Source organism: Macaca nemestrina, chromosome 4, assembly GCF_043159975.1.
Source record: "Macaca nemestrina isolate mMacNem1 chromosome 4, mMacNem.hap1, whole genome shotgun sequence".
In the NCBI taxonomy this organism is placed as follows: Eukaryota; Metazoa; Chordata; class Mammalia; order Primates; family Cercopithecidae; genus Macaca; species Macaca nemestrina.
This window is the reverse complement of record NC_092128.1, coordinates 151621552-151645602: the sequence shown is the minus strand read 5'-3', so window position 1 is coordinate 151645602 and position 24051 is coordinate 151621552. Positions and strand designations below refer to the sequence as shown.

At 54.8% G+C, this 24051-nt stretch overlaps 1 protein-coding gene across 1 annotated transcript in view; it reads left to right on the top strand.

Moving 5' to 3' along the window:
* Window positions 1–18618, top strand: part of LOC105483482 (forkhead box K1) — an 82657-nt gene extending 64039 nt beyond the window's left edge. Inside the window, exons 3-9 of the mRNA XM_071095414.1 lie at window positions 8714–8870; window positions 9491–9637; window positions 11246–11439; window positions 15028–15194; window positions 15283–15567; window positions 17016–17240; window positions 18125–18618. Coding sequence (XP_070951515.1) covers window positions 8714–8870; window positions 9491–9637; window positions 11246–11439; window positions 15028–15194; window positions 15283–15567; window positions 17016–17240; window positions 18125–18405 — 1456 coding nt within the window. The 3' untranslated portion in view covers window positions 18406–18618. The remainder of the gene's footprint in view (window positions 1–8713; window positions 8871–9490; window positions 9638–11245; window positions 11440–15027; window positions 15195–15282; window positions 15568–17015; window positions 17241–18124) is intronic.
* The last annotated feature ends 5433 nt before the right edge of the window (window positions 18619–24051 follow it).

Genomic DNA, 24051 nt, shown 5'->3' with positions numbered 1-24051 from the left:
CTCCTCTCTGGCTGGCTCCCTAACAGATCCGGAGGTGGGAGCGGGGCCAGGCCTGGAGAGCTGGCTGCCTGCAAGGCTGTCCCCTCCCGGTGCCGCCCCGCCCCCGCGGTGCCTGCCTTCCTAATTTGGTGTGCATTCGCCTCGCCAGTCCTCATTGGCCGTGGAGTGGCTGCCTTGGTGTAGGCCGGGCTCGCCCAGAGCCCCTCATTCCCAGGAGTCGGGAGTGGCTTGGGAGCGGCTTTTTCCTGGGGGGCCTCCCTGATCAGCTGCCCCTGCCCCCGCCCCCCGCCCCACCCTCCCTCCTTCCTTTCCGTTCCTCCTGCTTTGCTCTCGAAGGCCCTTGCTCCTTTTCCCAGGATGGGTGGGTGTGTGGGTGTGGGTGTGTGGTTTTGTGTGTACGTGTGTGTTCTTTTCTGATTTATTTTTTTCTGCCCTGAAGTACTCCACCCAGAAAATGAATGAACTCTCTTTGAAATAAATTCTGCTATCTTTAGCAGAAGTTTGACCTTTCTTTCCTTTTTGCTAAGAAGAGTTTTTACAGGCCAGGCAGGGTGGCTCAGGCCTGTAATCCCAGCACTTTGGGAGGCCGAGGCAGGCAGATCACCTGAGGTCAGGAGTTCGAGACAAGCCTGGGGTCAACATGGTGAAACCCTGTCTCTACTAAAAATACAAAAATTAGCCAGGTGTGTGATCCAAGCTACCTGGGAGGCTGAGACGGGAGAATTGCTTGCACCTAGGAGGCAGAGGTTGCAGTGAACCAAGGTCGCACCACTGCGCTCCAGACTGGGTGGCAGAGCGAGGCTGCATCTCAAAAAAAAAAAAAAAAAAAAAAAAAAAAAAAAAAAAAAGTGTTTTTAGGAAGGAATTGAAGTATTTAAGGAAAGAATTAAAGTAGTTAATCATTTTCTAGGTTCTACTAAACAGACACCAGTCTAAAAAGTGTTCCTTAGAGGGAGAGTTTTAAGAAAACTGCTGAAATTCAGTGAAAGGACATTGCACAGAGAGGGACTGTTTCTGCTCATGAGGGCAGTACTTCAGGAGCTGTTTCTCTTAAGGCTTTTCCTGATGTCTCCAACGTGGAGATCAAAAATGAAAGTAAGTTGTACAATTCGGCGAAGGTCAGCAGTATGTAAATATACAGTAGAAATGCAGCAACTGACTTCAGAAATCTTTCCGTTTTAATCATGATCTTTACACAGTTCTGCCTTACTACTAGATACCATTCAGTCCTAACTTGGTTTATGTTGTTTTGTAAAGTTAGAGGTCTTTTGTGTTTGGAGTTATTGGATCTACGTTAGAAATACTCTCCTTTTTCTGACAAACTTTGGTTCCTTCCTGCAGGGTGATTCATCTGTTTCAAAGTTTCTGGTTGGCTGGGCGTAGTGGCTCACGCCTGGAATCCCAGCACTTTGGGAGGCTGAGGCAGGAGGATTGCTTGAGGCCAAGAGTTCCAGACAAGTCTGGGCAACATAGTGAGACCCTATCTCTAAAAAAAAAAAAATTCTTTTAATTAGCCAGGTGCAGTGGCTCACGCCTATAGACCCAGCTACTCGGGAGGCTGAGGCAGGAGGATCACTTGAGCCCAGCAGTTGGAGGCTGCAGCGAACTATGATGTCACCGCTGCACTCCAACCTGGGCAACAGAGCAAGACCCTGTCTCAAAAAAATAATAATTAAAAAACATCAGTTTGTGGCTGCAGCCTTCCCTGTGTTTTCAGCAGGTCTGCAGGAGGATTGTGGTGTGAAGGTGTGAGTCACCCCTAGCGGGAATCCTGCGTGGCTGATCCGGGCTGGCTGTGCCAGCATTTGCAAATCTAACGAGGGTCCCTCTTCCCTTGTCTCCCTGTCCCTGTCCCCGTAGGCTCTGCTGCCCCTCCCCAGCCCACCCCACCCTCTTACGTCTTTTCCCAGCTGAGAACTCTGGGGAAGTAACTGTTGCTTCCTCCACAGGGGAAGGTTGGGACTTTCTGTCTTCCTTTAATTTTTCCCTCCTGCCTAGATCCCTTCGAGGGGTGACTTTGGTGCTAAAGTGTTGGGAGTTCGGAATGAAGCTTGGTGGGGACGTCCTTGTGTTTGTCCCAATCTGTTGAAAGGACATCCCCACCCCCGCCTTTCCTGCAATCTCAGGGAGGGCCCTAGCGCCCGCCTAGTGGCTTGTGTGGAGTAGGTCTGTTGCACAGCTTCTGTGCAGGCACGTGACGCACGAGGACAGCCCTTCCCGGGTTCCATGAGCCTCGGGGGAAGCAGGAGGCGCCTGCAGACGTGGAGCTGACCCCAGAACCTGCCTAGCTGCAGGGCCGCCTCTCAAGCACCCACACAGCTCTGTGAGGTCTATGCCTCACATGAGAGCCGCTCCTGTTCAGGCCACCATGCTGGCTGTTCTCACCGGAGCAAAATGCACTTCAGAAACAAGTTAATTTTATTTTTAAAATTATTATTTTTAATGGTGGTTCCAATTTGGGTTTGGGGGGTTGATTTTGTTTCTCTTTGTTTGTTTTTTGAGACAGGGTCTCTCACTCTGTTGCCCAGGCTGGAGTGCAGTGGCACAGTCACAGCTCATTGCAACCTCGACCTCCGGGGCTCAAGCCATCCTCCCACTTCAGCCTCCTGAGTAGATGGGACTACGGGCACCCACCACCACACACAACCCAGCTCATTTTTTATTTTTGTTGAGATGCTGTCTTGCTTTGTTGCCCAGGCTGATCCTGAACTCTTGGCCTCAAGCAGTCTTCCCACCTTGACCTCCCAAAGTGCCAAGATTACGAGCATGGACCTGTTTTGTTGTTATTGTTTTGTTTTGTTTTGAAGCAGAGTCTTGTTCTGCCACCCAGGCTGGAGTGCAGTGCTGCGGTCATGGCTCGCTGCAGCCTCGACCTCCTGGACTCAAGCGATCCTCCCACCTCAGCCGTGACTACGGGAGTGATCCACTAGTTAATTTTTAAAAATAGCTTCCCAGCATTTTACAATGTCAGATTTATCTTAAAGGAACACATTCTTTAAGATCGTTCTAGGAATTCGCCTCTGAAAATTTTCTTTCCCTATTTATTTGTTTTTTCAGATTACGAAGAGACTATCTATCTATCTATCTGACTATCTATCTGCATCTTGCAAAATGCAAACACTTCAGAAAGTGAGAATCCCCCCACAAGACACTCTCCAGAGCTGAGCCCTTCTGTCTTCTGTCTCTGAGTCGTATTTGTACGTGACTGTCTCTTGGTTTTTCCATGGTAGATATTACACATGAGCTTCCTATATGGAAATTAAGGATTTAGCTTCCTCCCTCCCCATCCCAGTAAAGTTACATCACCATGTTTGGTTTACCTAGTGTTAGCATTTTCTGTATTAGAACTGTGTAGTGATTGTAACACTTAGCCATTTCCTTCCTTGTACTTTTGGCTTATTTCCGTCACACTCCCCCCGCTCTTGGAGTTAATAATGGCCCTTTCTCCCTTTACTGTGAAGGCCTTCCTCTGGGGCCCCTCTCACCACAGGATCATCTTCTCCATCATCCTGGGAATCCCCTCGGGAGGTGGTGGTGGAGAGAGGGCTGTTTCCTGACTCCCACGTCTTCCTCTTTCCTGATTGGTTCCTTTGTTTTACTAGAGTACATCCTCCAGTCGCTTCCTGGGAAAGGGCACAGGAGAGAGACTTTGCATTTATTTACTTATTTAAGAGACAAGGTCTCACTTTGTTGCCCAGGCTGGTACTTCTAGGCTCAAGCGAGCCTCCTGCCTCAGCATCCTGAGTAGCAGGGACTACAGGTGTGCACCACCACGCCCGGCTAATTTTTGTATTTTTTGTAGAGATGGGGTTTTGCCGCGTTGCCCAGCCTGGTCTTGAACTCCTGTGCTCAAGTGATCTGCCTACCTCAGCCTCCCAAAGTGCCGGGATTACAGGTGTGAGCCACCTCACCTGGACCCCTGGTTCCTGTCCACACTTTTGGGACTGGCTGTGCCTGCAGGCCTCTGAGCTGAGTCTCTCATGCCTCTCCTTTCCTTTCTGTCTCTACTTTCCGGGAGATTTTCTCCAGTCTCTCCTTCCACCCTTTCTTGGATTTGTATTTCTCCTCTTTTGAATTCTTATTTTTTGAGAGTATGTTCTTGCTCTGCAGGTGTGCTTTGCGTGCTGCTCTCACTGTCTTACAGAGATGGCGTCGTTACCTCCCTAGGGACGGGAACCACGTCTCGTCTCCTCCCGGGCTCCCATAAGTTGCCCTGGGTCCCTCTTCTCTTCTCTTTTGCACCATGTCCCACCTGTTAGAAGCTTCGTCAATCCACAGATGTGCCTTGGCCGGCTGTTCTGTTTAACAGCGAGGTCCTAAAAACCCTCTTAGAGTGGCTAGTGTTGGAGCAGGGGCTGGGACAGGGACCCCGAGCATTCTCCTCTGCAGGGAGGTTCCCCCAGGAGGCTTCAGGTGCTGCCTTGGGACATAAAGGACATCGCAGACCCCTGCGGCCTTCTTGCCCCTCCACTGCCCACAAGGCTCCGTCCCAGCCCCTTCCTCCAGCCCCTCCAGACGGGTCCCATCTGTGTCTCTAGGGCTTCAGGAGGGATCAGGTCCCTTCTGACAGAGCACTGCCCTCTCTGGGCCTGCCAGAAGCGATAACGGTCCCGACCCCAGGCCTCTCAGGGTGGCCTCCACCTCAGCGTAGAGCCAAGGGCATTGAGGGTGGACTGGAAGGACCACAGCCCTGTGCCCCAGGGAAGGCTTGTGTTGGGCTCTGGGGACAGAGCCCACCAGCTGGCAGCTCCAGAGGTGGCTTTAGGTCTGTCGTTGGATTTGCCTTTCTCGGCGTGACTTCTCATGATAACGCAACCCAGCGACCCGTGTGTCCCACAGCCCATCCATTCCTTTCCAGTCTCCCTGCACTGGCGTGTCCTGGGTGGTCCCAGAGGCGCCTTCTAGGCCCTTGGGAATTGTCCTCCCTATAAAGGAAGCAAAATCGGGGCCTAGGGGTGAGCTGCTTACTGTGCTTCTTCCCACTCTCAGCCTCCAATCGGGGGCACAGGCATTTGATTCCCGCGACATCTGTGGGCTGTCGCTGTCCAACCTCTGCGTCCCACACCCAGGCAGCTAGGGACTGGGGGTGCCTGACTGAGGCCTGGGGTACTTACCCCAGAGCGAGTGATTCCCTGTTTCCTAGAATTGAGCTGGGGGTCCCTGTCGGGGAGCAGTGGGGTCCCCTCAACTTTCTGCTCTCTCTCATTCCCGCAGGAGGAAACGTGTGCATGTGTATGCCGTCATTTTCAGCATTCTTTTTTTTTTTTTTTTTTTGAGACGGAGTTTCGCTCTTGTTGCCCAGGCTGGAGTGCAATGGCGCAATCTCGGCCCACCGCAACCTCTGCCTCCCAGGTTCAAGTGATTCTCCTACCTCAGCCTCCCAAGTAGCTGGGATTACAGGTGTGCACCACCACTTCCGGCTGATTTTGCATTTTTAGTAGAGACAGGATTTCTCCATGTTGATCAGGTTGGTCTCGAACTCCTCACCTCAGGTGATCTGCCTGGCTCAGCCCCCCAAAGTGCTGGGATTACAGGCGTGAGCCACTGTGCCTGGCATTCAGCATTTTTTTTTTTTTTTTTTTTTTTTTTTTGCGGGGGGAGACGGAGACTCACTCTGTTGCCCAGACTGGAGTGCAGTGGCGCAATCTCAGCTCACTGCAAACTCCGACTCCCAGATTCACACCATTCTCCTGCCTCAGCCTCCTGAGCAACTGGGACTGCAAGCGCCTGCCACCACACCTGGCTAATTTTTTGTATTTTTTAGTAGAGACAGGGTTTCACCGTGTTAGCCAGGATGATCTCCATCTCCTGACCTCGTGATCCACCCTCCTCGGCCTTCCAAAGTGCTGGGATTACAGGCGTGAGCCACCACACCTGGCCCAGCATTTTCTTTAGATTGCTAAGGGAGTGTTTCCGTGGACTCTTGGCATCAGACACGAGATGTCTTGATTAGTTTCCCAGACGGCTCCAAGGCCCCTGGCTTTGGAGCTGGGTGTCCCATCCCACCTCGGCCGGGCACCCTCGGACCTGTCTTCCCCCAGAGCACTTTACCAGCCCTTAGCGGCGACGTACCTTTCCCAGCTGGAATGACACCAGGATCCGGCAGCCCAGGCCGGGTCCGGTGCTGGGGAACGTGGTGGAGAGACCCCCCTCCTCTCTTCCCTGTGTTTGAGCCAGGTTTTGCCAACCTGTATTATTTCCACTTGAAATTATTATCTGGGGAATGACAGCCTTTCCTGTGGGTTTTACTCCGTGAGGTTTTTTGTTTGTTTTTTGAGATAGGGTCTTACTCTGTTGCCCAGGCTAGAGTGCAGTGGTGTGATCATAGCTCACTGCAGCCTCGACCTCCTAGGCTCAAGCCATCTTCCTGCCTCAGCCTCCTGAATAGCTGGAACTGCAGGTGTGCACTGCCATGCCCAGCTAATTTTTAAAATTTTAAAACTTCATTTATTTATTTATTTTTAGAGACAGGGTCTTGTTCTGCTGGAGTGCAGTGGCACAATTATAGCTCACTGTCGCCTCAAGCTCCTGGGCTCAAGCAGTCCTCCTGCCTCAGCCTCCTGAGTTGCTGAGACTACAGGTGCACAGCACCACACCTGGCTGATTGTAAATTTTTTGTAGAGATGGGGGTGTCACTATGTTGCCCAGGCTAGTTTCGACCATCTGGGCTCAAGCGATCCTCCCGCCTCGGCCTCCCAAATTGCTGGGCTTTCAGGCATGAGCCACCGCGCCTGGCAGACATGAATTTTCTAGGATCTTTTGCAAAATAACTGTTGGGAACAGGAACGGGTCCCTGCCACCCGTGCTGGGCCATCACTGTTTGTTGTGGAGTGGCGGGGGGGGGGTGCCCCTCATTGGTCCTCAGGAAGGATCCAGAAGCCTGCCACCTCATGGGCCTCGGACAAGATTTTCCGAGCTGATTGGCCATTCCCCAGCCTATGGCTGGAGATCAGAGTGTATCTGAGTGACATCTCGGCTCAGTGGTCCCAGCAAGGCCTGACATTTCAGTTCTTCCTGCTGAGTCCCAGGGGGATATCCAGTAGCTTTGGGTCTGGGACTAGGTGCACAGGCGCGGTCTGCAGCCCCTCCAGCCATGAGGCCGTCCTGCCTCAGCAGGGAGGCATTTGGTTCCCAGAGGCCCTTGACAAAGCTGATTTTGGGGGCTGTGTGCTGTTCTCAGTCAAAACCTTTCTCTCCCCTTCTCACCTTCTTGTAAGCTTGGGTTTTGTATTTTGGGTTCAGAACTAAATTCAGAAAAAGTTTCCTTTTGACCGTTGCTACCTCTATCGAGCCATTTGTGGGTGTTCATTTAAGTTTCGACATGTGCGGAACTTACCTATCTCTGCCGTATTTGGGGAGCCTGTTGGAAGAGAGAACAGGAATTCCAGATCAGAGTCCTTAACGTTCCATGAGGGTGACACTGAGTCATTCCTGAAAATGCCCCAGGCCTGAACTGCTCATTAATGTCAGCTGCCAGGTTTTTCTCAGCCACAGGAGTTTTTTTCATTCATCCCCCTGCTCCATCCAAAAAATGTTTCTTGAGCCCCACCTGCGCCGAGGGGGGCTCCTGCTTAGCCTGAGGTTTGGAGATCTGAGTCTTGTGCCTGGACAGTTGGGGAAGGATGTTCCAGGCAGAGGAAGGGGCAGCAAGGCAGGAGGAGGAGAATGGACCTTCTGGATGGTTCTGGGTGGCCTGCAGGGCAGTGCAGCCAGGGAGCGTCCTGCCCGCCACGGGGGCTCTAAGGCGGCTGAGGGGGGATGTCAGCATCACAGGTGGGCAGGGTCCATCCCAGGACGGGGCCAGGTGGGTGCCCATGAGCTCAGGACAGTGGGAGCTCTTTCTCTTGGGAGGTTTTGCACCCGCTCTTCGTGTTCTCATTGGCTTTCTCTGAATACCTGTAATAGAAATCATTTTCAGAAGCAAAACATCGCTGTGGTTTGCTAACTGAAGCCTGCCTGAGTGAGTTAGGAAAGCAGGCCAGGGCGCACCCCTCAGCCGGACGGACGCAGCCTCCTGCCCACGGTCCCGGCCTCAACCCAGAGCCTCACCTGCAGCCGGGGGTGTCGGTCACTCCCGGCCACCTGGGTTGCTCCAGCCTGGGAGGGAGAGGGGATGAGGGCAGGGGCATCTCAGCAGCTCAGGGCAAAACTGCAGGGGTCGTCTCTTCCCGAGGGCGGTGTCTTCAGGAGAGCCACCTGCCATGCCTTCATCCTGCGGGGCGATGGCACCTCCACAGCCCCTTTCTAGCATCTGCCTCTGACTGCACGGGGTTGTCCTGGGCCTGAGCCTTTTCCCACAGCGCCACCTTGTGGACACCTGTGCAGCAGCCAGCAGCCTGCAGAGGCTACCTGCTCCGGGTGCATGTCCTGTAGGGTGCACGTCCTGTAGGGGTGTGCGTGGGGGGAGCTGAGGAGGGGCCCGCACAGAGCTGCCTGACCAGGTGCTGCCCTGGGCCCTGCACAATGGCAGGAGGAGGGCCTGCAGCACTCTCAGTCCCCGAGCAGGAGTCACCACTGGAAGGAAACTTGGCTGCCGTCTCCAGCATCTTGTCCCTGACGCTGTGTGGCCTTGGCCGGGCAGCGTGATGGCACTTACGATTGGAAAGTTCGAGCTTCTTCCCCACAGCCCCACCCTCTGGGTAGGTCCTGAAGCCCTGTGCCCCACAGGGCTTTTTCAGAGCCATGAGCTTACAGTGTCCTTCTCTCTCCTCAGCGTCCCCAACTCCTGCCCAGCCAGTCCACGTGGTGCCGGCTCCTCCAGTTACCGCTTTGTGCAGAACGTGACCTCAGACCTGCAGCTGGCAGCAGAGTTTGCAGCAAAGGCCGCGTCGGAGCAGCAGGCAGACACGTCCGGAGGAGACAGCCCCAAGGTCTGAGCCCACCCAGAGCCGTGATGCACGTGGTGACCAGGATCGGGCCATGGTGACCCAGTGTGGGCGGCACAGACAGCCCAGGGCCTGTGGGCCTGTGCTTGAGGTGGTCTCAGCCCACAGGGAATGGAGCCACAGCTGGCCGTAGAGCTGTCGGCGCTTTCTCCTTTTCGTGCCCAAATCATCCCCGTTGGTCATTTGCTGGTGACAGGGGTGGCACCGTCACCAAGGGCCCCTCCCGCTACGCTCCTTGTTCATTTGCTGCTGGCATCCTGGCGTCAGAGCCTTCATACAGCCCTTGAGAAGGATGGCACTCTCCTTACAACTTTGTCTTAGTTCGTTTCTGTCCAACAGCTGTTTTCAGATTGATTTGTGGAAGAGGTGAGAAATTCCAGAATTAAATTATAATAAAAACAAAGTTTTCCTTCCCACGAGGCAAAAATGGCCATTCCTAGTTGAATGCAAGCACATCAATGGGATAGTTGGAGGGCACCGGGATGGGTGCCGTCGAGACATGCACGGTCTTGTGGGAAGGTTCCTCCCTGTCACCTGTGACAGGTGGGTGGAGTGGACTCAGGGACCTTGCTGGAGCTCATCCCGTGAGCCCTGTCTCTCCGCAGGACGAGTCAAAGCCGCCGTTCTCCTACGCGCAGCTGATCGTGCAGGCCATCTCCTCCGCCCAGGACCGGCAGCTGACCCTGAGCGGGATCTACGCCCACATCACCAAGCATTACCCCTACTACCGGACGGCCGACAAAGGCTGGCAGGTGAGGCCAAGTCCCTGGGGCTGGACCACCTCTGAAGGCCCTTAGAACGTGAAACTAACAGGCGCATCGCTTCCCTTAAAACAGAAAAGAGGGCCGGTAAGGGAGCTCATCCCTGGAACCCTAGCACTTTGGGAGGCTGAGGCAGGAGGAGGATCAAGACCAGCCTGGGCAGCATAGAACCTCTTTTCTACTAAAAATTAGCTGAGTGTGGTGGTGCACACCTGTGGTTCCAGCTACTCGGAGGCTGAGGTGGGAGGATCACTTGAGCCCAGGAGGTGGAGGCTGCAGTGAGCTATGATCACACCACTGCACTCCAGCCTGGGAGACAGAGAAAGACCCTGTGTCTAAAAAGAAAAAAAATATTTTTTAAACTAAGAAGATAGATATAAAAGAGGGATGTTTTCACAGATGGCCTATGATACATCTGAAAGGCACTGTGATACCATTGTATCTAAATACTCTTTTTTATTAGTTTTCTTCTTCTGAGCCCCAGAACTGAGAAGATGGGTCTATACCTTGTTAGATTTTGTGCTTGCTGTGCCTTACGATCCCATGTTAAGTTGGAAAAATGCACCGTATACTGTTAATAAAACCGTCTACATGTCTGAATTGTGGATGGGATTGTAAGAGCTTTGTCCACACCAGCCATGACTGATGCATGTTGCATTTGCCTGTATTTTCTCCAAAGTCAGTGTAGCATATCCACTTGTTTTGTTTTGTTTTGTTTGTTTTTTGAGACAGGATCTCACTCTGCTGCTCCAGCTGGAGTGTAGTGGCACGATCTCAGCTCACTGCAACCTTTGCCTCCCGGGTTCAAGCGATTCTTCTGCTTCAGCCTCCCAAGTAGCTGGGACTGCAGGCGCCCATTACCACGCCTGGCTTTTTTTTTTTGTATTTTTAGTAGAGACAGGGTTTCGCCATATTGCCCAGGCTGTCTCAAACTCCTGACCTTAGGTAATCCTGCCCACTTTGGCCTCCCAAAGTGCTGGGATTACAGGCGTGAGCCACTGCGCCTGGCCAAGACCCAGTATTTTCTTTGTCCCAGACATGCTCCTGGACCAGGATCTGTCATTCTGTTTCCCTTTTTCTGTAAAGAATGGTAATGGCAGCCAGGCACAGTAGCTCATGCCTGTAATCCCAGCACTTTGGGAGGCCGAGGTGGGAGGATTGCTTAAGCCCAAGAGTGTGAGACCCCATCTGGACTAAAAATACAAAAAATCAACCAGACATGGTGGCCCACGCCCATAGTCCCAGCTACTCAGGAGGCTGAGGCAGGAGAATCCCTTGAACCCAGGAGGCGGAGCTTGCAGTGAGCTGAGATTGCGCCACTGCACTCCAGCCTGGGCGACAGAGCGAGACTCTGTCTTTAAAAAAAAAAAAAAAAAAAAAAAGTAAAATGGTCATGATGCTGTGTCAAATTTTGATAGGAATGACCTGCCCTGTGCCTCAGTGCTGCTCCCATGAGGCCCAGTCAGCGCAGCACCAAGGGCTCTGCACAGCGGGACGGCCCCCCCCTCACCCTGGTCCCGCGTCTGTTGCAGATTTGGGGCGGGTGGGACTCGTTTTCTGATTTGCTGGTGACGGGTGAATGTCTCTGCTTCCCTGCAGAATTCTATCCGACACAACCTCTCTTTGAACCGTTACTTTATTAAAGTCCCACGTTCCCAGGAGGAGCCTGGGAAGGGGTCTTTTTGGCGAATAGACCCCGCCTCTGAAGCCAAGCTCGTGGAACAGGCATTCCGGAAACGGAGGCAGAGGGGCGTCTCCTGCTTCCGCACCCCCTTCGGGCCTCTGTCCTCAAGGTAAAGCTCTCTGCGCGGCCGTCCTTGAGCTGTTAGGAAAGCTGAGCTGCCCCGGAGCTTAGAGATGCCTGATGCAGTCTGCCCTCTGGATCTGTGGGCGCAATAGCTGCAGGCTCAGCGTGCGGGCATGCAACTGATCACAGGTCCAAAATATTAAAAAAAAAAAAGGGGCTGGTGTGGTGGCTCACGCCTGTAATCCCAGCACTCTGGGAGGCCAAGGCAGGTGGATCACCTGAGGTCAGAAGTTTGAGAGCAGCCTAGCCAACATGGTGAAACCCCTGCCTCTACTAAAAAAAATACAAAATTAGCTGGTTGTGGTGGCAGGTGCCTGTAATTCCAGCTACTCGGGAGGCTGAGGTAGGAGAATCACTTGAACCTGGGAGGCGGAAGTTGCAGTGAGCCGAGATTGTACATACCACTGCACTCCAGCCTGGGTGACAAGAGCAAAACTCCGTCTCAAAAAAAAAAAAGTAATACAAATGAAACAATACACACTACAACAGCTATTTACATAGCATGCATAGTGTGTTAGGGATTATAAGCAACCTGGCGATGATTTAAAGCTTACAGGAGGATGTGCACAGGTTGTATGCAAAGGTGGCACCATTTCTACGAGGAACTTGGATAAGCATCTGCAGATTTGGTACCTGCAACCCCCTCCCCTCAAGTACTGAGGGGTGACTGCTGGTTTTGGCACTCAAGGCTCCACCATTTTCTGTTCGTGTTTTTGTTTTGAAAGAATACCTCAGGACCAAGAACTCCTAAAATAGTAGGGTTACTAAGTAAGCCACTGACTGTTGTATGAAAAATCACATTTTAGTTCTTAGAAGTGGAAATGTGTGTAGCAATGGGAACAGTTCCTAAGGCTGAGAATAAATGGACTGCAGCTTTTGGTGCTTTCGGTGGCACTGAGCTTTCCGTTGCAGTGTGAGAGGACCCAGGGAGAGCCGAATATTTGAAGGGACAGGCGAGGGGTATGACTTGGGGAGCCCACAACCGCCTTTGCTTTTCCCAGATGCTGGGAATGCAGCCCTGCTGCAGGCGGGGTGGACAGACCCTCCCCCAGCCGCCACTGCCCACCTGGTGGGTCAGGGCCTCCCCTGCCCAGCTTGGTCTTGGCCGAGCCCAGTCTGGAGGAGCAGCACCTCCTGTGAGTGGCCTGGGCAGCTCTTCCCAGGTTGCGCTTCAGATGAGCCCATCCCAGGTGTGGGGGAGGAGATCTCCTGAGCGGCACTCTCGGAAATCCTTCCCAGTGGAAGGACACGTTAGCATCTCGTGCTTCCCATTTCAAAATTCTGTTTCCAACACCATTCGATGAAAGATTGAAATATCTGAAAATTCATTCCAGGCAAGGGTCTGGCCTTGTGGTTCTCAGGTGAACTGGGCGTATGGTTAAGGTAGGACTTCAAAAAAGTGTTAGAACATCATTTGGAGCATTTCAACTGAGCATTTCAACTGAGCTCCAAGTGATGTTCAGACACTTTTTTGAATTCCTGCCTTAACCATACGCCCCATTCACCTGAGAATCACAGTGCCAGACCCTGTGCCTGAAATGAATTTTCAGATACTTCAATCTGAACACAACATCACTTAAATGGAACGTGAAGAGAAATTTTGTTAAACCATTAAGTTGCTAGAGCTGTTGAAACAAGTACCACATACTGGGCAGTTTGAACAGTTGATGATTGTCCCACAGTTCTGCAGGGAGGCTGGAGGTCCAGGGACAAGGTGTCGGGAGGGCTGGGTCCGTCTGAGGCTGCGAGGAGTCTCCCCAGGCCTCCGCCCTGGCTGCCGACGGTCTCCAGCACTCCTCCGCCTGTGGGTGTGTCACACCACCCTCTGCCTTCATCTTCAAGTGGCACCATCTGTGTGTGTCAGGGTACATTTCCCCTTTATATGAGGACACCAGTCATTGGATTCGGGTCCACTCAAATGACCATGACCTTTTGACTTGATCACCTCTGTTAGACCCTGTCTCCACATAAGCTCACGTTCTGAAGTACTGGGGGTTAGGGTGCCAGTGTTTCTCCTTTGGGGGACACGGGTGAACCCCTGATAGCCACCAATGTCATTTTCAATGACACTGAAGATGTCCATCTTCAAGGTCGCCCTTGGAGCTGTGGAAGCAGGTGTTGTGCTGATAGAATCTGCTTGGGTGGTGGAAGGAGGGAAGACCCTCTGGGCCCTGAGGACTGTACGGCAAGAGCTGTGTCTTCCAAAGAGGGAGGAGGCTGGCTTGACTTCCAGAGCCTGGATGGATTTAAAGGGAGGCAGGTCCTAGGAAATGGGGTGACTGGGTAGAGGAAGGGGAGATTAGAGAGGGCCCTGACAGGCATTTGGACTCTTGGTAAGAATTAGAGCCGTGGCAGACTCCAGAACTGGGGAGCGGCCTGGCCACATGGGTTTGGGATTGAGTCCGGTGTGCGCTGGAATCCGCAGTCAAGGCCTCCAGGCCCCTGGATGAGGAACAGACGGGGAGCTAAGTGGTCTGGAAGAGACTACACAGGGCAGCAGGGAGGGGAGGGATGGAGAGGGAGCGCCCGGGCCTCTGCCCATGGAGCCCAGGAAGGGCCCAGCTCAGCCACCCGTGGTAGACACAGCATATGCAAAGTGACCAAGGATGTTTGTAACATGATGAAGACTCTGGCCAGGCACGGTGGCTCATGTCTGTAATCCCAGCACTCTGGGAGGCTGAGGCGGGAGGATCACTTGAGGCCAGGAGTTCAAGACCAGCCTGGGCAACCTAGCGAGACCCCTGTCTCTACAAAAAAAAAAAAAAAAAAAAATTATATATATATGTACGTATGTGTTTGTCTGTGTATCTGTGTGTGTGTGTGTGTGTGTATTTAAATAAAGACTCGCTCCTTACCCCAGCCGCCCCGGTGAGTCCCAGCTTCCTGCCTCTCTGGTCTATGCTGAATCTTCCTGCTTTGCGTGTGCAGCGGCGTGGCTGGGCTGCATGTCCTGCCTCACGTGTGTGTTGGGTGGTCCCAGAGAAGAAAGCTGACTGCTTCCAGGCCTGGGTCTTGGCTGTGTTGCAGTCGCCCACGCCAGGCCCTCACAGGTGGCACCTGGCAGGAACGCTGTATTGTAGAGCCTGGGTCGATGGTGGCGGGGAGCGGGCGGGGAGCGGGCGTGCTTGGACTGTTAGTTGTGCAGGAAAAGGTTGTGCTCCCAAAGCTCGTTTTACTCTCAGGGGTAGAGTTTTCATGGTGTAATGGTTGTGCCCATCAAACAGAAGCTTATGTTTTTGGCACAGAAGGCCTGAGCCATTTTCACGGACACGTGGCTGGACCTCGGTGGAAGTGAACTCTGTAGGTTGTCGCGTTTACTGCAACACCTCAGATGATACCGTCCCCTCCCATGGAACGGAGCCTCCCCCGATGCAGCCCCCACTCAAATGGAGTTTTAAACACTGGGTTCAGGTTTCAGGGGGGCATTTCTCACTATCTGAATGGGGAGGACAGAGACAGTTCCAGGGAGCGTGGGCGGGTGATGGGGGCGACACTGAGATGCCTGGTGTCTCGGAAACATCCTCCTGCCCCTCAGCGTGGGCGCTGACTGCCACGACCCTTCCCTCTCTTCCAGGAGTGCTCCAGCTTCGCCCACACACCCCGGACTGATGTCCCCTCGCTCCAGCGGCCTGCAGACCCCAGAGTGCCTGTCTCGGGAGGGCTCCCCCATTCCACACGACCCTGAGTTTGGGTCCAAGTTAGCTTCTGTCCCAGAGTACCGGTATTCCCAAAGCGCACCCGGTAAGGAGCGGGCAGCCCTCTTGTGGGGTGGGGTGGGGCTCGTGGGGGCGCGGGAGGGGTCACCATCTGCTCTCCGCCCTCCATGCAGGCTCCCCCGTCAGTGCCCAGCCAGTGATCATGGCCGTGCCTCCCCGACCGTCCAGCCTCGTGGCCAAGCCCGTGGCCTACATGCCCGCCTCCATCGTAACCTCACAGCAGCCCGCGGGCCACGCTATCCACGTTGTGCAGCAGGCCCCCACCGTCACCATGGTCAGGGTGGTCACTACGTCCGCCAACTCGGCCAACGGATACATCCTCACCAGCCAGGGCTCGGCAGGGGGCTCCCATGATGCGGCGGGCGCAGCCGTGCTGGACCTGGGCAGCGAGGCCAGAGGTAATGCAGCTGCGGCTGGCAGCCTTCGCAGGACCCTCCATGGTGGTCTGGGCCAACAGATCCGCAAGGCAGTGCCATCGGCCTAGGCCTGGGGCTTGAGGAGGATGATTCTCTGCTTCTGCCTCCGCTGCCTTGTCCTTTTAAATCAGCATGAGCTGGGTGGGTGGCTCATGCTTATAATCCTGGCACTTTGGGAGGCCAAAGCAGGTGGATCACGTGAGGTCCGGAGTTCGAGGTCAGCCTGGCCAATGTACTGAAACCCTGTCTCTACTGAAAATACAAAAATTAGTCAGGCATGATGGTGCGCTCCTGTAGTCCCAGCTACTCGGGAGGCTGAGGGAGGAGAATCGCTTGAACCCTGGAGACGGAGGTTGCAATGAGTTAGATTGCGCCAGTGCACTCCAGCCTGGGTGACAGAGCAACGCCCTGTCTCAAAAAAAATAAAAAACCATGACTCTCCACAGATGCATCCTTCCTTGTTGAATAGGGCCCTCGGATGCACATAGCTGTGTCCTTGCCCTTAAATTCAGTTGTGCTGCGGCCTTGCGTGCATTTGGAATTCAGTATTTTCTGCAGGAGAAAGAATGAGCCTGGGAAGACTGTTCTTTTCGACTCCCTCGTAAGGAGACTTTAGAAGTCATTTAGGGAAACAGTAGTTCTGAATTGCTAAAAGAAATCCAATCCCAGGGCTTGATGGGGTAGACACTGAACACGCAGCTGACCCCAGAAGCCCCTCTCTGGAACACCTTCAGTTAGGCAGCACCCCCTGACGCCACTCTCCACCCTTGACTTCATCTCCGTGGTGGTGTTTATTTCAATGTTGCCATAATGAAACTGCAGTTTGGTGAGGGAAGGCCAAGTTACAGCTCTAATCAGGATCGTTTCATTCCAAGTAATACATTTTCTTTCTCAGGCTAAATTTGGGTTAGTTAAAGCTAAGGTATTTAAAATACTGTTCTAGGCCGGGCGCGGTGGCTCACGCCTGTAATCCCAGCACTTTGGGAGGCCGAGGTGGGCGGATCACTTGAGGTCAGGAGATCGAGACCAGCCTGGCCAACATGGTGAAATCCCATCTCTACTGAAAATACAAAAATTAGCCGGTTGTGGTGGCGGGCACCTGTAATCCCAGCTACTCGGGAGGCTGAGGCAGGAGAATGGCGTGAACCCGGGAGGCAGAGGTTGCAGTGAGCTGAGATCGTTCTGCTGCACTCCAGCCTCTGTGACAGAGCAACAAAACCCGTCTCAAAAATTAAGTAAAATATTGTTCGAAAACCTTAGTAATTGTTTTCTTCCCAAACCTATTTCGCCCGTGGGATTTTCCTCTAGCAAACCAAGTTTTTCCCAGTGCTGACCTCCCTTTCCCCACTTGGCAACCTGTTGCCCAGGCGTCGAGGAAATCGATTGTCTCGTTGGCCCAGTGTGGTGCTGACTTGGTTCCTGTCCCGCAGGCCTAGAGGAGAAACCCACCATTGCGTTTGCCACAATCCCCGCGGCCGGTGGAGTCATCCAGACAGTGGCCAGCCAGATGGCCCCCGGGGTCCCCGGACACACAGTCACTATCCTGCAGCCCGCCACACCTGTAACCCTCGGGCAGCACCACCTTCCAGTCCGGGCCGTCACTCAGAATGGAAAGCATGCGGTTCCCACGAACAGTTTAGCTGGCAGCGCTTACGGTGAGGCCCTGGCCCTGTTCTGCATGCCACATCCGAAGGTCTGTGGCTCCCAGTAGTCAGTGCAGCACGAGAATGTTCTCCCAGTATCACCCGATCCTCCACTCAGTTCAGTTTATTGCACACCTGCTATACTCCAGGCACCGGGATAATGCTAAGAAAAGAGGGTGGAAGGGGCTGGGCTCTGTGGCTCACACCTATCATCCCAGCACCTTGGGAGGCCAAGGCAGGCAGATCGCTTGAGCCCAGGAGTTTGAGACCAGCCCGGGCAACATAGCAAGACCCCATCTCTACGTAAGATTCAAAAACTTAGCCAGGTGTGGTGTCGTGCACTTGTGGCCCCCGCTCGGGAGGGTGAGGCTGTAGTCGGCTGTGATTGCTCTGCTACATGCCAGCCTGGGTGACTGAGCGAGACCCTGTCCCTTTAAAAAAAAGGGAGAAAGAAAAGAGGGTGGAAGGAAAACCCAGACCTGCCCAGTGTCTGGAGCTCACGCTCCATGGGGTGAGGCAGGAGGTCGAGGGAAGGAGGAGAGTTGGGGTGCTGGGGTGCAAGGGCATCGGGCAGGGTGTCAGTGGGGTGGCTCAGGGCGGTGCATCTGTGTAAAGGAGTGGGGCGAGCCATCGATGTCCAGCAGGATCCAGACAGCAACAAGAGGGGCCTCCACCTGATAGGCTGGAGCCAGCAGAGACGGGGCAGATGAGGTGGGGAGGGGATGGCAAGGCCCACAGGGCCCGCAGGGAGCAGAGCAAGGGGAGCTGGCCTGCCTGGCAGGGGTGCACTGAGCTCCAGTTCCTGCTCGGCGGCTTAGCCCCTGTGTAGGTGACTTGAAAAAAATAGCTGGGTCCTAACCAGATCCCAGAGTAACCCTCTTTTTCCTCCACTCCAGCCCTCACCAGCCCTCTGCAGCTCCTTGCGACCCAAGCGAGTTCGTCCGCGCCAGTGGTGGTCACCCGGGTGTGCGAGGTGGGGCCCAAGGAGCCAGCAGCAGCCGTCGCGGCCACGGCCACCACCACCCCAGCCACTGCCACCACCGCCTCTGCCTCTGCCTCTTCCACTGGAGAGCCTGAGGTCAAAAGGTCCCGGGTGGAGGAGCCCAGTGGGGCTGCAACCACACCGGCTGGAGTGATCGCCGCCGCTGGCCCCCAGGGGCCAGGCACCGGGGAGTGAGATCCCCTGCAATGTGGGGGAGTGGGACTCACCCAGCGGCGACCCCGAAGCTGGACACGGCAGCTCAGGCGGCCGCACCCACAGACGGAGGAGAACAGCCCATGGCGGCCCGCGGGCATCAGCAGCACCTGGACACACCCAGCCCTTTCCATTTTATCGCCTGCCCTCCCGTGGTTTAAAACAAAAACACATAAACAAGTTCAGACAACTGATTGTATGATTCTGGGAATTCTTTGCTTTCATTTCCTTCTCCCTTGGCACCACCTCCTCTCCCCAGGCCTCCCTGTTGGGCGTGGGGAGGAGGTTGGAGCTCAGCATCTCGAGGAATGTGTCAAGACAGCCCCTCTGCTCCACGCTGCACGGCCAACTGCCTTTGTCCCGGGAGGAGGGACAGAAACGCAGCAAGGCACACACCGAGGCTGCCGGGGAGGCCTGGGTACCGGACGGATGCCTGTTGGGGAAGCCAGGAGCTGCCTAGCCATGGACTGCCTAACAGCCTCTCTGCCCGGAACGTGACATAGAAAGTGTTGGCATTAACTCGGGGGGTGTCCGGTTTCACTTCGGACCCCAAGTTTTTCTTTGTTTAAACTTGGAATTCAGACTTCATTGTACACCTGAGGCAAACACAAAAGGGATCATGTATTTTTGAGGATTTCATCTGTTGACGGTCTGATGACTGGCTGTAGGTCTGGGGTTCCCGCTGGGTTTAGTCCCCTGGAAGAGTAAACCTGCTGCTCTGATAACTTCAAGTAAGAGCAGCGGCTTCCTGGGTTGGCGTTCGCGGTGGAAGCTTCCTAGGATGCAAGATCGACCTGGATCCGCCAGCCGCAGACATCGCACTGCCGGGGACAGTCGGGGCCACTGCTCTGCAGGCCAGACCTTCCCAGATTCTCCCGTGGCTCCGACGTCCCAGTGCTGACGGCCACAGCGGGACCCAACGGTGCCAAATGCCATCTGCTCCAGCTGCTGTTTCACTCAGTTACAGCGTCCGTGCCACTCCCACATTGATCTGCTGTTTTAAATTGGAAGCATTTCTCCTGCCTGAAACTCCAGGGCCCCTCCGTGAGCAGAAGGGAGACCCCACCATGAGCAGAAGGGAGGTGGCACGTGGCCACCCTCATGGGGGAGCTCTGTTTGCTCCTGGGCCACTGCTCAGGTCCGTCCGTGAGCAGAAGGGAGACCACACCCCAGCAGCAGCGGCGAGCAGGCCTGTGCCTCCACACCCAGCCCCAGCCAGCGCGACTGCTTTCGTTTGCCACACGGTGAGAACCGGAGGACGGGATGCTCCAGCAGTTGGGTGGCTCCGAGGTCCCTGAGGAAGCCCCTCCTGCACTTCTATTAAGACGGCCAGTGGCGCCTGGATCTTTTGTCATCAAGCGGCATTGAGCCAGAGCTGTGTAATGCTGAGCCCAGCTCGAGGAGGAAAGAGGATTCCTTCCGTGTGTCTTGGAGATGCGAAGTACATCCCTGTAAAGGTCAGCTGTCAGTTTTGCTGGCCGCTCCGGCGCTGGCTGTCCTGTTGGGGAAACAGCAACAGATTCGACACAGAGCTCCGGAAGAGCCTGAGGAGTAGTGGGTCTTGGAACTCGCCCATCCTCTGTGTCACAGCGTCTCACCAGCAAAGCAGCCTCCGCCCGGGCCCTGGCGGGAGAGCCACAGAGGGACCCAGGCGCCTGGAAGGCGTCTGAGGGAGGTGGCTGGGCAGGTGTCTCCCTGGAGAAGAAGGGAGAATGCTTTTCAAAGTGATTCCGAGGCAGTGCGGGAGGACACGCGTGCTGTGCGGCGGAGTGGGGTCGCCCGTGGCCCCATCAGAGTCCCCGTCCCCCAGGACAAGTGCAGGACCTTTGTGGGCCCCCTCCTTCCACCTAGATAGAGAAAACCCCCATTCAGTTTCCTTCTCCCATTCTGTTGTTTTTCTAAGCCCCCCAAAATGAGTCGTTTCTATGGCACTAACCTTTCCATGAGAAATAAGCTCTTTGTGGAAGTCCATACCTGTGGCCCTGGGTGAGGTTTCAGAGAAATGGGGGCGGGATGAACACAGCCGGCCATCCTGGGTGCAATTCCATCCGTGGAGGGTGAGAGATTGCGCCCCGTACCACACTGAAGCCTCCTGCTGTTGTCTGTGGGCCTTTTCTTTCCGTGGTGCCTGGTGTGTGCGTGCAAGGCTGAGAGAACGGGGTGTGGTGGTTGGAGATGGCTCCCTGACACCGGTGCCTGTGTGGCCTGAGCTGGCACCCTCCCGGGAGCGCCCGTCACAGAGGGCCTCTGTGACCACCTGCTGCTACTCTCTCCTCCATGGTGACTGTGTGCCCCCAGGGCTGCACGTGGCCACCCTTATGGGGGAGCTCTGTTTGCTTCTGGGCCACTGCAGTAGGCCTCCTCGTGCAAGCTGATGTCTGCAGGGAGCGCCGCGTGCCGGGATTGCACCACGTGTTGGTCACACAGTGAGGTCGCCTCTTGGCCTGGTCCGCTCAGGCTGGCTCTGACCCACTTGCTTTCCTGGTTTTTGAGATGGAGCACATTCTTCCTGTTAGCGGTAGCGTTCTCTGATTTTACTGCTTCAATGCCAAGGGCGTGGAAAGGGAGTGGTGGATGGAGCCGGAAGGTGGCGAGCACAGGATCCCTGGGCTGCGTTCTGCCGCTTGGGAGTCCTCACTGTCTGGCTTCTGCGGGGACTGCAAAGAGGGATGAAGGGACGTGGTCCTAGGGGTCGGCTCAGACTCAGAGCAGGGCAGGGAGAGGAGGCCTGGGTCCTGGATCCACTGCTCTGGGCTCATAACCATGAGATTTTGAAAGAGTTTTTGCTCATCTGAGCAGGTACCATGCCTGGCTCATGCTAGAGCTTGTCTTGGAACCAGTAGCCAGAGGCCCAGGAAGGGACAGGGCCCAAAAGGGCTGCACATCCCGGCCACAAAGTCCTCCCGGTGTGCCCTGAGCCAGCCCAGTGAGCGCCTCCCAGCCAGGCGCTTTTGCAGAAGCAAGAGCATAGGCCAGGAGGACCCGGAGAGCCTCAGCCCCCAGCCTGGGCGGCCTGGGACCCTGAGCCGTGTCTGGTTGACCCAAGAACCTTCTCTGGGTTCTCCAGGGTGAGCTGACCCTAGCAACGTGCAGAAATGTGGGGAGAAAAGTAGCTTGATTCCAGCCCCGTTGTGGGGTCACTGCAGAGGCAGAGGCTGAGGGCCTGCTCTCTGGTCACCAGGGGCTGGGGGCACGGTCCACAGCGGATGAAAACAGGTCACAGTGGTGGCTTTGGGAAGGGCCTCTCCTGCTTTGCCCTGTTCGGAAAGGGGCTCCCTGAGAGCCCCTGGGCTGGGTAACCCGCTTCTGTCTTCTGCTTCCTGCTGGATAATTGCCAGGTTTACCAAATACAAGAAAACACCCACTTTGGCTAGGAGGTAAGTCCCAAAAACAACATCTTAAGTGGTTGAGCACAGGCATCCACCGAGGCCATCTGGTGGCCCTTGGGAAGTGGGGAAGCAGGGCCTGAGCGTCCCCCGGCTGCTACAGCAGCAGCTGGCTCAGGGCACCCTCTCCCATGCCAGCTTCTGCCACCAGCCCAGTGTCCACGGAGCTGCAGGGCTGGAGGAGGTCAGGGAGACCTGGCTGTCAAGGGCATGGTGCCCGGTGTCCCGGTGTGTGCCCGTCCTCAGCCACTTGTGTCTTTCTTTCCACGTGGAAGTTCTCCCGGTGACACCTGCCCTCCGTTGAGGGTGGAATCTGTCACTCATGCCTTTGAGGGACCCAGATAGACTGTCCCTCTTCTGCTTTCTTTACATTCCTAAAAACCTCAACGTTAATCCCTCACCAATCGGGCCGAGTACGGCCTCACAGCTCTGCAGCGCCCCAGCCTTCTCCCACTGGCTTCACGCTAGAGGGCGCCACGTGCTCTGGGTGAAATGAGACGCTGGTGTCAGGTCCCCATGCAGAGACCCTCAAGGCAGCCCTAGGAAGACACTGGGGCGGGGGGGACCGTGACCAGGCAGGTGGAGCCATGTGTGTCTCACACCTGCCGCCCCTCAGTTTCCTTCCCGAGGTCTGGTGTGTTCTCTTTGGGATTTGCTGTTTATTTGTATTTCCTTTTTCTTTGATTTAAGAACCATGCCAAGTGAAAAAGGTGGGAATGAATTTCTGAGTTGCTGAGGGTTCCCTGATCCTAGGTACTGTGCTCTGTGCTTCTCGAGCAGGGAGGGGATGGATTTGGTGGAGTTGGGCCAGGCCGGGGGCTTCACCCTGCCCCCTCCAGACTGCCGGAGCCCCAAGAAGTTTTGAGTCCAGCTGGGCCTCGCCACCTGCCCCGCCACCTGCTCCTGGGTCCGTTTACTGGTTTAAGATCAGAGGCATCATTCAGCGAATGCTCTTGTGTTCTCTACATAAAGAGGGCCCTCCCTGGAACACTCCAAGGGAGCTGGGACTCTCCAAAAAGCCCCCACTAAGGGCTCCCTCTGTCTCTCGAGAGAAATTCCTTCTTTGGGCGAATCAGCGAGTTCAGGAGGAGGAGGCAGCTTTTCCTTGGCTTTGAAATCAGTGTTAGAGACAAAGAACAGACCTCAGTGGAAAAATGAAAACGTAACTGAACATGGGGAAGCGTCGGAGAAGAAAGGATTTTCCCCTTCGCTTTCAGAGCCGGCGGGAGTGCAGGTCTGTTTTGCTTCAGAAGCCTCACATTCTGCTTTGCCTTTGAGTGACTTCATGCGGGATGAGGAACTGTAGAGCTCTCTAGAGCGGATGCCCCAAGTCCATCCTGGGCTCCTCCTCACCCCTCTGAGAAAGCCCCCTAAAAAAGGCTTTAGAATCACCAGCGTGCCGCCTCATGTTTCAGGGCGGAATCGCACGCTCCTCACGCTGGAATAAGTTACAAAACATGATTGTAAGGCTGTTTGCAAATGCAGAGCCCCAGAATGCTGGATGGAGACCTCCTCGGCCCTGCGGGCGGCCTGACTGCAGTAGGTCTGCTGTAAGGGGCGACCACGGGGACTGCGTCACACTCCTGATGAAAACGTGTTTACCCACAGCCTCGCCTCGAGCATCCTTGACGTTACCGCTGCCTCGAAGCAATATTACTTAATAAGGATACTTTACATTGCTCACATGTGCTGCTATGAAGACAGGATTAATCTTTAGACAGGACTCAGCTCCGGAGGTTCCCGGGTAATGTATTTTGGCTCTTGGAAGTGAGGGTAGAATTGAGAATATAACAAATGGTCTCTTGCCCGGTTCTGTCCCTTATTTTTAGATTGTTTTCCTGCATCTTACAATTTTCTTTTCCATTCTCCAGGCCTGTTTTTCAGTGCTCAGGACACAGTTTTCATCACATACTTACTGTTTTGTTGCTGGGTTTGATGCAAGCCCTTTGCAATTCACATTGTCTTTTAATACGAAAAGCTGCTACATTTGGTGACCAGAGGGAGGGTTTGGAATCTGTGCTTTGCAGGGGATCTCGGTGGGTACCGCAGCCCCTTGCAGGGTGGGGAGCTGGGTCCGTGCCTCGAGAGGGGGGCCCTTTCCCACGCCACGCGGCTTGAATTCTGTCAGAGTTGAATCTGTGGAAAGGATCGTCCCGTTGGAGCTGCTGCATCCTTTCCTCTGTCCTCCCTGTCTCCCAAACCCCGAAGTCACAGCTGCTTGCAAAAATGGGATTTTGGGGAT